This window comes from Mesoplodon bidens (genome assembly GCF_964165515.1).
Source record: "Mesoplodon bidens genome assembly, chromosome: 5".
In the NCBI taxonomy this organism is placed as follows: Eukaryota; Metazoa; Chordata; class Mammalia; order Artiodactyla; family Ziphiidae; genus Mesoplodon; species Mesoplodon bidens.
The window spans coordinates 69,023,422-69,038,187 of NC_138161.1; the positions used below are offsets into that span (position 1 = coordinate 69,023,422).

At 40.2% G+C, this 14,766-nt stretch overlaps 2 protein-coding genes across 4 annotated transcripts in view; one reads left to right on the top strand and one right to left on the bottom strand.

Annotated features, from left to right (window-relative positions):
• PARP14 (poly(ADP-ribose) polymerase family member 14) overlaps window positions 1–3,934 on the top strand; it is a 48,947-nt gene extending 45,013 nt beyond the window's left edge. The window contains exons 16-17 of the mRNA XM_081235128.1: window positions 311–485; window positions 1,150–3,934. Coding sequence (XP_081091254.1) covers window positions 311–485; window positions 1,150–1,439 — 465 coding nt within the window. The 3' untranslated portion in view covers window positions 1,440–3,934. The remainder of the gene's footprint in view (window positions 1–310; window positions 486–1,149) is intronic.
• Window positions 3,935–6,657: 2,723 nt separating this feature from the next.
• Window positions 6,658–14,766, bottom strand: part of HSPBAP1 (HSPB1 associated protein 1) — a 52,884-nt gene continuing 44,775 nt past the window's right edge. For all 3 annotated transcript variants that reach the window (XM_081235133.1, XM_081235131.1, XM_081235132.1), the window contains 2 exons: window positions 7,430–7,540; window positions 6,658–7,302 (listed from right to left, as the gene is read on the bottom strand). In XM_081235133.1, the coding sequence (XP_081091259.1) occupies window positions 6,763–7,302; window positions 7,430–7,540 (651 nt within the window). In that variant the 3' untranslated portion in view covers window positions 6,658–6,762. The remainder of the gene's footprint in view (window positions 7,303–7,429; window positions 7,541–14,766) is intronic.

Here is a 14,766-nt window from a genome sequence, read left to right on the forward strand (position 1 = left end):
ATGGGCTCTAGGTGCCTGGGCTTCAGTAGTTGTGGCACAAGGGCTCGGTAGTTGTGGCTCGCGGGCTCTAGAGCGCAGGCTCAGTAGTTGTGGTGCATGCGGCATGTGGGATCTTCCCTGACCAGGGCTTGAACCCACATCCCCTGAATTGGCAGGTGGATTCTTGACCACTGTGCCACCAGAGAAGCCCGCAAACTGTATCTTAATTAAAAACGGGAAACCCCAAACTGAAAAATGGTCGTGTTTCATCTGTTGTATCTTGCCAAGGGCTCTTGGCACTGACAGCAAATTTTTCCTTATTGATTTGCAGATTGAGAGGATCCAGAATCCAGAGCTCTGGAAACACTACCAGACAAAGAAAAACAACATGGACACCAAAAATGGCCAATTAATAAATGAGAAGCTGCTCTTCCATGGGACAGATGCCGACTCAGTGACACTTGTCAACGGAAAAGGCTTTAACCGCAGTTATGCTGGAAAGAATGGTAAGGACGCAAGTAATCTGGCTGCTTCAAATGGGATGTCAGCCATGAGAACCCAAGCTGGCTGGGGACAGTATGAATGGTGCTGTGTTCTCTCATTGTTGGGGGCCATGTTACAGCCAAAGTTTTAGGTTAGACTCACTATATTTCATCCCGAAGGGACTGACTGGCCCTCCAGGGTGGGGGAATGATTTTTAAGAATAAAAAACCAGAGACTTCCCTGGTGGCACAGTGGTTAAGAATCCGCCTGCCAATGCAGGGGACACGGGTTCGAGCCCTGGTCCAGGAAGATCCCACATGCCGCAGAGCAACTAAGCCCGTGTGCCACAACTACTGAGCCTGCGCTCTAGAGCCCACGTGCCACAACTACTGAAGCCTGTGTGCCTAGAGCCCATGCTCCGCAACAAGAGAAGCCACTGCAATGAGAAGCCCACACACCACAACGAAGAGTAGCCCCCGCTCGCCTCAACTAGAGAAAGCCCGCACACAGCAACGAAGACCCAACGTAACCAAAAGAAAAAAAGAATAAAAAACGCACAAAAATATTTAAAAGAAGCTTTAGAGAGAACTGAACATTATTTTAACATTATTTGACATATTGGGTCAACATTGTCAAATTATAGACTAAACTGAAATCCTTAAAGATGTTTTGTTTTTCTCTTCACAGCTACGGCATATGGAAAGGGAACCTATTTTGCTGTCAGTGCCCTTTATTCTGCCAGTGATGTATACTCCAGACCGGACGTAAATGGGAAGAAGCATATGTATTATGTGCGAGTACTCACTGGATCCTACACAGCTGGAAACAGTACATTAATTGTGCCTCCTCTAAAGGACCCCCAAAATCCTACTGACTCGTATGACACTGTCACAGATTGTGTGCAAAATCCAAATTTATTTGTGGTATTTTATGACTACCAGGCTTACCCAGAGTACCTCATTACTTTTAGACGTTAACATTTTGGTATCCTTTGCAGAAGATATTATTCATCTATACATAGCTAACTGTAAAGCAAGCTGTAGTTTTTTTTTCTCTTAACAGCTTTTTCTAAGATCAGAGGACCCTTGTCACTGAAATCAGACATTCTCCAGCCTCTCTTTCAAAACTGGAATGAACCTATCTTGAGAGCAGTAAATTCGAGAATTTAATTGGATAACTTAGAGTTACAACTGTGTGTCCTCAACCATGGATATCAAATCTGTAGACGTACATGTGTTTATTTCCAGGAAGGAGAGTATAACATTAATCTGTCTTTTTTTAAAAAATTGGGGTATAGTTGCTTTACAATGTTGTGTTCATTTCTGCTGTACAACCAAGTGAATCAGCTATGTGTATACATATATCCCCTCCCTCTTGGATCTCCCCCCGCCCCCCGCCGCCATCCCACCCACCCATCTAGGTCACCACAGAGCGCTGAGCTGAGCTCCCTGTGCTACACAGCAGGTTCCCACTAGCCATCTCTTTTACACTGGTAATGTATACATGTCAGTCTCAATCTTCCAGTTCATCCCCCTCCACGTCCACACGTCCGTTCTTTACATCTTCATCTCTATTCTTGCCCTGCAAATAGGTTCATCTGTACCATTTTTCTAGATTCCACATATAAGAATAACATTAATCTTAAAGGCAGAGGACACAGTGATATAACTTCAGCTGCCACTGAGAGACAGCTGGTATCATGTCAGGACTCCATACTGCTGTGGGGAGCACAGTATTACTAAGTGGGTGGGGCTGCTGTCTTCCCTGGGTGCAGGGATGGTGTCTAATTTTCTTTATCTCTGGGCTGAGGTCTGTGCCTGATGTACAACAGATGCTCCATAAATGTTTCATAAACCACTTAAGAATGAAGAAGCCCTGTCAGACTCCTAACCAAAGTGGGAACCATCTCCTCAACACCCTTGACCTATTGTCACTTTGCCTCAAATCGATGAGATCCCATGGCAGGGAGCTTTTTCACAAAGCAGCCTATGGACATGTGGGACAACTCCGGTCAGGGCTCTGGGACTGCAGTGCAGCTATGTCCTGCACAGTCCAGGGGGCTGTGGTCTAGCTTGAGGACTAGGTGAGCTGTATCCCATGGAGTTGTGTAGTGCAGCAGCCCTGTTTCCAATTGGTCCTTTCTAAAGTTGAACCCAAATCTGCCTTTTTATAACTTTTATTCATGGTCTTAGTTCCGCCCAGTGGAAAAAAGGGATAATGCCTGCTATATTTTCAGTATGAACCCCTTCTACTATGTTAAGATTAAATGAATCTAAGGGTATTAAATAGCACATTTTCCTTGGCAGCCTACCTTTTGATGATTTTAAAGCCATATGCATAAATAAACCAAAGGAATTAAGCAGTCATATTACTAATTTGCTAACTCAGTAGCTATAGGATAGTAATGGAAAGTTTCTTTTTTAACTTCCTCAGGTAAATTTCAGATTCTAACACTGTTTATTGAGTGCCTACATTAACCAGGTACTATAATAGGTGCTTTCACATAACAGTATTTATTTTCTTCCCCCAAACACTCTTGTGAGGTAAGAATTATACCCCCTTTTCAAAGCTGAGGAAACTGATGCTCAGAACACCAGAAGCTTCCTTGCCTTAAGTCACCTGGGTAACAGGCCTCAGAGCCAGCAACTGAATCTGGGTCTCTGTGTCATCAAGCCCCTTGCTCTTCCCACTACAGAACATGGCTTCTAGATTAATGTTACTGATTCAGAAATATCTCAGACAATCTGTGAACTATCCTCATATTTCCTTGGCCTTGTCCCTTCTGGCTTTGGTTTTCATTGTAGATTCTCTTCATCTGAAGCTCTGTAGGCCAAGAGGCCAGAGCTATGCCCATGGGGAGCCAGGACAGATGATGAACTTGATGCTAGGGGTCACCAGGAGGATAAAGGCACTCTTTCTTGGCCCCAGGGAACAATGCCTGCACTTCAAGTAAAGGAGGTTGAGGGGGCCATAGTTGCTGCTTCATTAAACACAGACGTCTTGAAATTTTTCTTGCTGTTGCTGTTTTTTAAGTGGATTGGCAAAGACTTCTTATTGCTTAGGAGTAGCTTCCCAGCCACTGGCATCTGAACTTGGGCTTGACAATGAATGTACGAAATAAAAAAGGAGAGACCTGCTCTCTAATTTGTTCTTGTTCTCCAGTGGTTTGGTTAACTTAGGCAAGGCTGAATATCAGGGTGTATTGCACCAAGTATGATGATTCAGTCTGTAAATGTTATAGTTACCCTCAATCTAAAGAAATATGTCGTACAACACAGGGAACATGGCCAATATTTTATAATAACTATAAATGGAGTATAACCGTTAAAAATTATGAATCACTGTATTGTACACATGCAACACATAATATTGTACATCAACTATACTTCAATAAAAATTTTTTAAAATAAATATTTCCTCCTTTTTGAATAAAATGCTTGGAAGATGTTATTTGGTGGTTAAACATCTTTATCCTTTAGGGCAAGTACAGGAGAGCTTGATGATAAACACAGGCCACTGCTGATAAAAGACCACAACTAAACACGACATGAAAATTACAGAGGGCACAGTACAGCTTTAGTTCAGTAAACCTGAAGGGCGGATTGACCCCAACAAGCAGCCCCTGCTAAAACAAGCCCACTTTGAACCTGTGTTAGGTCTTGGTGGTCTACTCCAGGGCCAGAGATTCTTAAACTTTTTTGCTATGTGAAGCACCTCAGGTGCTTGCTGAGACTGCAAAATCTGGCCCATCCCAAAGGAGGCAAATTCTATAGCTCTAGAGTGGTGCCCAGACATCTGCATCTTCAGCAAGCCCCTCAAATGATGCTGATATCCCTGATACCCAGAGCTGCTTAGGACTTTCATGGGCCCCAGGCAATTTTGCCTTTGTAGGCCCGTTACTCCATGAAAAGTATTAAACATGATACTTCGCTACTGCATTGGTATAAACATGAATGTAATCGAAACTAGATTATATTCTTTTTTTTTATTTTTAAAGAAACAAACACTTCTGTAGACCCTAAAAGCTCAGGGGCCCTAGCTACTTAGCCTACCGGATAGATCATCCTGCTTATACATGGATACTGTAACTTTAGATGTAACACTTCAACCCCTCTAACCTCTGGAGGGTCAAAGTATTAATATTTATTTAATAATTGAGTTCACTCATTTGGGCATGCTCTTCTGAGAAATGCAGGATGAAATGGGACCCTACTTGGTGGCTGACCATCTCCCCCTTTGACTGTCTTTTCTCCTTCCCACACTCCCCAGTTGCAGATAGCCAGGATCTCTTGCCGTGTCATAATCTCTCTCTCTCTAAAATTAGGAAATTATCTCCCAACACCCATTTACATTTCGAATGCATTCATATCAATGTCTTAACTCTCTACCCAGGTCTCTGCATGCCAGAAACTATTACCTCTAACTGAAATCAATACTTTGCCCTCAGAACAGCTTTCAAACCTTTCTGACCCCAACATACACTAAGAAATACATTTTATATCAGGCCCAGTACACACACGGATATAACTGAAAAGATTTATGAAGTATATTTACCCTGAAAAAAATTTTTCTTGGACAGTTTCACAAAATAATACTTATATTTACTATTGAATTCACTGAAATTACATATTCTGCTCCATTAAAAAAAATGCTGGTCTCACCCACTAAATTGATTTTATGACTTGTTAATGGGTCACAATCTACAACTTGAAAAACACTGGTCCAAGTAGTAGCAAATATAATAAAATATCTGGGAGGGAGGGGGGGAGGGAGCCCTGTGGGAGGGAGGGGGGAGGGAATTTTGTGTGAAGGAGGGTATGGGGGAGCTCTCAGTGAGGGCAGGTGTAAAAAAATATATATAGCTGAAGACAAATGTCTATTTCTGCGATAGGGATATACCTACTACAGGTAACAGACATCTCACCCTTAGCCACAACATCCTCTGCCCCAGTGTTTCTGAAGGAGTATCGGCCAACAAGGTCTCCTTTTTAAAAAATCCTCTCAAATATTTAAGGAGCACCTACCATGTGCTGGGCACTGATCAAGACTCTGCAAATATACAATAATCAAAGTCCAAACCTTCATGCAGTGACATTCTCGTTGGGGGAGATAGTAATCAAATAAATAGGCAAATATATAGTGGTCAGATGGTGGTAAGTGCTACAGAAGGGTCCTTTTTCAGACCCTTCTTTTCCTGGGCATGTTCACCTCCCTTCCTCCTTTCTCCCAGAAAGTATGTACTCTCTTGGGATTTACTGATACCGTCAGTTTGACCTGAGAAGGATGGGGCCAGTAGTCAATTCTTCTTAAAAGGTGACTTTGTGTATCTTTTCTGTTTTGAATGGTTACTGAGTTCAATGTTTTTGTAATTTTTAAATTCTTACTTGGACGGTAATGATAATAATTACCCCACATATTGCAAATGTAATGAGAGTGGGATCAAGTTCACTAAGCCAAGCTTTTAGTTAGTTTCAAGAGTTAGTAGCATTTGGTCCTTTTTATTCCAGGGCTGGTGTTCCTGGATGTCCCAGTTCCTTACACAAGGAGGCCTCTTATTGGGCCCCAACCTACTTTTCTCCTGATTGGTATTCTGCTCTGGATTACAGGGGTTAACCAGTGAGAATTCTACAGATGTGAGAAATGTGATCACTTCGCATCAAGGCTAGACTTCAACCTGCATTTGAATTAAGAGATCAAGAACTTAAAACAATCATAAATCTTCCCACACCATCTTATGACAAAGAGTCCACGATATCTACTGAAATTAACAACCACACCCCTACCCCCCAAAAAGCTAGAATTCACCCAATGGATGCATTAGATCAGGAGTTAGCAAACTTTTAAAATATTTTCAGCTTTTCGAGCCATACTGCCTCTGTCACTACTCAACTCTGCCATCGTAACCCTAAAGCCACCACAGACAATATGTAAATGAATGGCTTGGCTGTGTTCCAATACAACCTTATTTACAAAAACAAGCAGCAGGTGACCCCTGCTGATGGAGAGACTATTTCTTGGTGAGAACACTAGGGGCTTACATTTGAGATAAGCTGATGAGATAGGAAAGGAAAGGCAAAGGCACTGAAGAAAGAGGCCTACCAATAACAAAGAGCCAAGTTGTCTAAAGAGCAATGTGTATGCAAGAAGGTGGCAAGAGACTAAAATGTTAATTAGAACATTTTAATTAACAGGACATTTATAAGAACAGGACATTTATAAGCATATGCAAATTGACCTTTCGCCATTTCATCTTTTATTTTAAAAATATTCTTAAAATATTATTGAAAAAGTCATTTTCTATTAGAGTCGCAAACTTCTTCCTTGAATCAAAAGTTGTGCCACTATCTTGGTTACCTGTGGATTCACCAAGCAATCCAGCAAGTCATCTGTAGAAATGAATGTTTGGGAAGGGGCCACAGTACTATTTGAAGCAATTTGTTCCACAACTGCATTCTCACTTTCACTCATCATTCGTTGTCTCTTGGTATAATGCAATTTTCCAAAGCGTTTTCCATTTTTGTCAACAAAGTCTTCACCATCACTTTCAAACATGCCTCCTGTTTCTGAGGGTGGTTCTTGGGAACATGGTATCACAGGAACCAGATCAGGACCAAAGGGACTTGCTGCCTCCTGTTTTACTGTTCCCAAGGTTAAGTTGTGGTTACTAGTTTGTTCTACCTCCACGTGGTTGTGCATACTTAATTCTTCCTTTATCACGTACTCTCCGTTTGTGCTCTGCGCTTGGGTTTCTACTACCTTAGATGTTCCATAATGATCAAAAAAGGCAGAAACGGCTCCATTTAAGTAGCGACAATTGACTTCATGGGATGTTTCCTCAACCTAAGGAAAAAGAAAAACTCTTTAAAATGGTTACATGCACTTATATAAACTGGAAAACAAATGTTCCAGCCGGGATTGGTTTATCACAGGATACTAACTGCCATGATGAAAACCAGAAGGGACCTACCTCAGTTGGGTTTAACCAAGCTCTGGTATCATGTGGATTCTCTGCAGTTTTCAGGGCACACACAAGCATGCGGGTGATTGCCTCTTCTACCCGGGCTTGGTGGTCCTCTTCCTAAATCAAGGTTAAAAAAAGACACATTTTTTCACTTGTCTCTGTGTCTCATTGCTTAAAACAGAGTAGAGTCTCTTAATTGTGTGTTCTGTTCTCTCATTAACATAAGCTTTGTTACTGAAGGAATATGTTGTTGGCAGACCACAATTTTTATGTATTCACTCTCCTCTGCCATCTAGAAGAGTTTTAGAATATTTTACCAACCAAATTTAAGTGTGTATCCTGTCTATAAAACATAGACCTTAAGTATAAACCACCTTATGATTTTTTTCCCAATATTTTCCATTCTCTGACATGTTTAAAGTTAAAAAAACAGAGTATTACATACAAAGGAATAATCCCTGTAGAGCAGTGGTCCCCAACCATTTTGGCACAAGGACCGGTTTCATGGAAGACAGTTTTTCCATGGGCTGTGGGGGGTGGATTGGTTCAGGCAGTACATGAGCAATGGTTCAGGCGGTAATGCAAGCGATGGGGATCAATGGGGAGCGGCAGATGAAGTTTTGCTCGCTTGCCCGCTGCTCACCTTCTGCTGTGTGGCCCGGTTCCTAACAGGCCGTGGACCAGTATCGGTCTGCGGCCTGGGGGTTGGGGACCCCTGCTATAGAGGATCATTTTGATAAGCTATTTTCTTGAGGAACGGGAAATAATTATAATAAACATTCTTGGCCACAAGAATGAGATGACCAAATATCTAAATACGTCTTTTTAAAGAGACAATAATTATAAACTATGGTATTAATGATAAATTACATTATATATATGTGTATATATATGTAAAATTTTCTTTTTTTTGGCAATCTTTTTTTTTTCTTGGCCACGCTGTGTGGCTTGTGGGATATTAGTTCCCCAACCAGGGACTGAACCCAGGCCCTCGGCAATGAAAGCGAAGAGTCCTAACCACTGGACTGCCAGGGAACTTCTAGTGATAAATTACATTAAAATCAATAATTTTGTTCATCAAAAGATACCATAAAGGAAAAGACAAGCCAGATGTCTGTAACATATATAAGTGATAGGAGATGAACAGAATATATAAAGAATCTGCACACATTAATAAGACAAATGACCTAATTTTTTTTAAATGGGCAAAAGACATGAAGACAAACATGTCAAAAAAAGACCAATTATAAGCTTAAAAACACAAGAAAATAGGTTTAGCTTCATTCATAATCAGGGAAATGCAAATCAAGAAACCCATGAAACTGGCAAAAGAGGGTCTGATAATTCCAAATGGTGGAGAAATGTGCTTGACAGAAATCTTGTTGATGGTGGGAAAACATGTAGACATTATTTTATAAACCTGAGTATTGTGTACCCTATAGACCAGCAACTCCACTCCTAGATATAGACATATATACATATTCTCTAGAGAAACTCTTGCACATGTGTACAAGAATATTCTATTTATAAAAGCAAATGGAAACAACCCAATTATCCATCAACAGAAAAATGAATCAAATTGTAGTACATTAACACAAGAGGATATTATATCATGGTGAAAATGAATGACCAGCTATGTGTGACAACACAGATGAATCTTAGAAACATAATATTAAATTAAAAAAAAAAAAAGCAAATCCCCAGGATGAGATACCACTTCACACTAGGAAGACTATAATAAGCCAGATAACGACAAGTGTTGGTGAGGATATGGAGAAATCAGAATCTTCACAAATTGCTGGTGGGAATGTAAATAGTACAGCTGCTTTGGAAAACAGCCTGGCAATTCCCCAAAGGTTAAATGTAGAGTTACAAGACGGTTAATTTTATAAGTCAACTTGGCTAGGCTATGGTGACCAACTGTCTAGTCAAACACTAGTCTAGATGTCGCTGTGAAGATATTTCATAGATGTGATTAACATTTATAATCAGCTGACTTTAGGTAAAAGATCAACCTCAATAACGAGGGTGGACCTCATCCAATCAGTTGAAGGCCATAGGAGTAAAATTTAAGGTTTTCTGGAGAAGAGATTCTGCCTCAAGATTGCAACAGAAATCCTGAGTGAGTTTCCAGCCTGCCAGCCTGTTCTACAGATTTTGGACTCCAGACTGCAACTTTAACTCTTGTCTGAATTACCAGCCTGTTGGCCTGCCTTGGCTGATGTACCATATGACCCAGCAACTCCACTCCTAGGTACATACCAAGAGAAATGAAAGCATACATCCACACAAAAACTTGTACACGAATGTTAACAGTAGCATTATTCATAATAACCAAAAGTAGACACAACCCAAAAGTCCATCAATTGACTAGTGGATAAACAAAATGTGGTATATCTGTACAATAAAAAAATTTTTAGCCATAAAAAAAAGGAATGAAGTACTGATACATGCTACTACATGGATGATTCTTGAAAACATTATGCTGAATGAAAGATGCCAGCCATAAAAGGTGCCCCCTTCAAATAGTTAAAACAGAAAAAAAAAAATTCTGTATAGTTTTATAAGTAATGGGTATGGTTACAAGCAGGCAGATGACATCTCCACGATGGAATGAGCTATCTTGGGAGGCAAAGCATCTGTAAGGCTATTGTAGACGAGACTTTAGCACTGGGAGTGGAAGTGAACTCCTGGGGGTGGAAGTGAACTCCATGCACTCTACCATGATATTTGCTCTGATTCCAATACAGCATGCTGCAAGCAGAATTTCTTTCTTTTTTTTTTTCATGTATGGTATTTTTAAAGGTTTATTTTATACAGCAGTTTCTTATTAGTTATCTATTTGAAACATATTAGTGTATATATGTCAATCCCAATCTCCCAATTCATCCCCCCACTCCCCACCCACCTGCTTTCCCCCCTTGGTGTCCATACGTTTGTTCTCTATATCTGTGTGTCTATTTCTGCCTTGCAAACCGGTTCATCTGTACCAGGTTTCTAGATTTCACATATATGCATTAATATACAATATTTGTTTTTCTCTTTCTGACTTACTTCACTCTGTATGACAGTCTCTAGGTCCATCCACGTCTCTACAAGTGACCCAATTTCATTCTGTTTTATGGCTGAGTAATATTCTATTGTATATATGTACCACATCTTCTTTATCCATTTGTCAGTTGATGGGCATTTAAGTTGCTTCCATGATGTGGCTATTGTAAATAGTGCTGCGATGAACATTGGGATGCATGTGTCTTTTTGAATTATGTTTTTCTCTGGGTATATGCCCTGTAGTGGGATTGCTGGGTCATATGGTAGTTCTATTTTTAGTTTTTTAAGGAACCTCCATACTGTTCTCCATAGTGGCTGTATCAATTTACATTCCCACCAACAGTGCAAGAGGGTTTGCTTTTCTCCACACCCTCTCCAGCATTTGTTGTTTGTAGATTTTCTGATGATGCCCATTCTAACTGGTGTGAGGTGATACCTCACTGTAGTTTTGATTTGCATTTCTCTAATAATTAGTGATGTTGAGCAGCTTTCCATGTGCCTCTTGGCCATCTGTATGTCTTCTTTGGAGAAAAGTCTATTTAGGTCTTCTGCCCATTTTTTTTTTTTTTTTTTTTTTTTTGCGGTACGCGGGCCTCTCACTGTTGTGGCCTCTCCCGTTGCGGAGCACAGGCTCTGAACGCACAGGCTCAGCGGCCATGGCTCACGGGCCCAGCCGCTCCGTGTCATGTGGGATCTTCCCCGACCGGGGCATGAACCCGTGTCCCCTGCATCGGCAGGCGGACTCTCAACCACTGCGCCACCAGGGAAGCCCTGCCCATTTTTTGATTGGGTTGTTTCTTTTTTTACTATTGAGCTGCATGAGCTGTTATATATTTTGGAGATTAATCCTTTGTCTGTTGATTTGTTTGCAAATATTTTCTCCCATCCTGAGGGTTGTCTTTTTGTCTGGTTTATAGTTTCCTTTGCTGTGCAAAGCTTTTAAGTTTCATTAGTTCCCATTTGTTTATTTTTGTTTTTATTTCCATTACTCTAGGAGGTGGGTCAAAAAAGATCTTGCTGTGATTTATGTCAAAGAGTGTTCTGCCTATGTTCTCCTCTAAGAGTTTTATAGTGTCTGGTCTTAAATTAGGTCTTTAATCCATTTGGAGTTTATTTCTGTGTATGGTGTTAGGGAGTATTCTAATTTCATTCTTTTACATGTAGCTGTCCAGTTTTCCCAGTATTACTTATTGAAGAGACTGTCTTTTCTCCATTGTATATCCTTGCCTCCTTTGTCATAGATTAGTTGACCATAGATATGTGGGTTTATCTCTGGGCTTTCTATCTTGTTCCATTGATCTATATTTCTGTTTTTGTGCCAGTACCATATTGTCTTGATTACTGTAGCTTTGTAGTATAGTCTGAAGTCAGGGAGTCTGATTCCTCTGGCTCCACTTTTTTCCCTCAAGACTGCTTTGGCTATTTGGGGTCTTTTGTGTCTCCATACAAATTTTAAGATTTGTTGTTCTAGTTCTATAAAAAATGCCAGTGGTAATTTGATAGGGATTGCATTGAATCTGTAGATTGCTTTGGGTAGTATAGTCATTTTCACAATATTGATTCTTCCAATCCAAGAACATGGTGTATCTCTCCATCTGTTTGTGTCATCTTTGATTTCTTTCATCAGTGTCTTACAGTTTTCTGAGTACAGGTCTTTTACCTCCTTAGGTAGGTTTATTCCTAGGTATTTTATTCTTTTTGTTGCAATGGTGAATGGGATTGTTTCCTTAATTTCTCTTTCTGATCTTTCACTGTTAGTGTATAGGAATGCAAGAGATTTCTGTGCATTAATTTTGCATCCTGCAACTTTACCAAATTCACTGATTAGCTCTAGTAGTTTCCTGGTGGCATCTTTCGGATTCTCTATGTATAGTATAATGTCATCTGCAAACAGTGACAGTTTGACTTCTTCTTTTCCAATTTGTATTCCTTTTATTTCTTTTTCTTCTCTGATTGCCGTGGCTAGGACTTCCAAAACTATGTTGAATAATAGTGGTGAGAGTGGACATCCTTGTCTTGTTCCTGATCTTAGAAGAAATGCTTTCAGTTTTTCACCATTGAGAATGATGTTTGCTGTGGGTTTGTCATATAGGGCCTTTATTATGTTGAGGTAGGTTCCCTCTATGCCCACTTTCTGGAGAGTTTTTATCATAAATGGGTGTTGAATTTTGTCAAAAGCTTTTTTTGCATCTGTTGAGATGATCATATGGTTTTTATTCTTCAGTCTGTTAATATGGTGTATCACATTGATTGATTTGTGTATATTGAAGAATCCTTGCATCCCTGGGATAAATCCCACTTGATCATGGTGTATGATCCTTTTAATGTGCTGTTGGATTCTGTTTGCTAGTATTGTTTTTTCTTTTCTTTTTCTTTTTCTTTTTTTTTTTTTTTTGCGGTATGTGGGCCTCTCACTGTTGTGGCCTCTCCCGTTGCAGAGCACAGGCTCCAGACACGCAGGCTCAGCGTCCATGGCTCACAGGCCTAACCACTCCATGGCATGTGGGATCTTCCTGGACCGGGGCACGAACCCGTGTCCCCTGCATTGGCAGGCAGACTCTCAACCACTGCGCCACCAGGGAAGCCCTGTTTGCTAGTATTTTGTTGAGGATTTTTGCATCTATATTCATCAGTGATACTGGTCTGTAATTTTCTTTTTTTGTAGTATCTTTGTCTGGTTTTGGTATCAGGGTGATGGTGGCCTCATAGAATGAGTTTGGGAGAGCTCCTTCCTCTGCAATTTTTTGGAAGAGTTTGAGAAGGATGGGTGTTAGCTCTTCTCTAAATGTTTGATATAATTCACCTGTGAAGCCGTCTGGTCCTGGACTTTTGTTTGTTGGAAGATTTTTTTTTTTACAATTTTTTAAAATTAATTAATTTTTTTTTGTGGTACACAGGCCTCTCACTGTTGTGGCCTCTCCCGTTGTGGAGCACAGGCTCCGGATGCGCAGGCTCAGCGGCCATGGCTCACGGGCCTAGCTGCTCCGTGGTATGTGGGATCTTCCCAGACCGGGGCACGAACCTGTGTCCCCTGCATTGGCAGGCGGACTCTCAACCACTGCGCCACCAGGGAAGCCCTGTTGGAAGATTTTTAATCACAGTTTCAATTGCATTACTTGTGATTGGTATGTTAATACTTTCTATTTCTTCCTGGTTCATTCCTGGAACGTTACACCTTTCTACGAATTTGTCCGTTTCTTCCAGGTTGTCCATATTATTGGCATAGAGTTGCTGTAGTAGTCTCTTAGGATGCTCTGTATTTCTGCAGTGTCCGTTGTAACTTCCCCTTTCTCATTTCTAATTTTATTGATTTGAGTCCTCTCCCTCTTTCTTGATGAGTCTGGCTAAAGGTTTGTCAATTTTGTTTTTCTTCTCAAAGAACCAGCTTTTAGTTTTATTGATCTTTGCTATTGTTTTCTTTGTTTCTATTTCATTTATTTCTGCTCTGATCTTTATGATTTCTTCCCTTGTACTAACTTTGGGTTTTGTTTGTAGTTCTTTCTCTAGTTCTTTAAGGTGTAAGGTTAGATTGTTTGAGATTTTTCTTGCTTCTTGAGGTAGGATTGTATTGCTATAAACTTCCCTCTTAGAGCTGCTTTTGCTGCATCCCATAGGTTTTGGATTGTCGTGTTTTTATTGTCATTTGTCTCTAGGTATTTTTTGATTTCTTCGGTGATCTCTTGGTTCTTTAGTAATGTATTGTTTAGCCTCCATGTGTTTCTGTTTTTTACATATTTTTCTCTGTAATTTATTTCTAATCTCATAGCGCTGTGATCAGAAAAGATGCTTGATACGATTTCAATTTTCTTAAATTTACTGAGGTTTGATTTGTGACCCAAGATGTGATCTATCTTGGAGAATGTTCCGTGCACACTTGAGAAGAAAGTGTAATCTGCTGTTTTTGGATGGAATGTCCTATAAATATCAATTAAATCTATGTGGTCTATTGTGTCATTTAAAGCTTGTGTTTCCTTATTAATTTTCTGTCTGGATGATCTGTCCATCGCTGTAAGTGAGGTGTTAAAGTCCTCCACTATTATTGTGTTACTGTCGATTTCCTCTTTTATAGCTGTTAGCATTTGCCTTATGTATTGAGGCGCTCCTACGTTGGCTGCATATATATTTATAATTGTTATGTCTTCTTCTTGGACTGACCCCTTGATCATTATGGAGTGTGCTTCCTTGTCTCTTGTAACATTCTTTATTTTAAAGTCTATTTTATCTGATATGAGTATTACTACTCCAGCTTTGTTTTGATTTCCATTTGAATGGAATATCTTTTTCCATCCCCT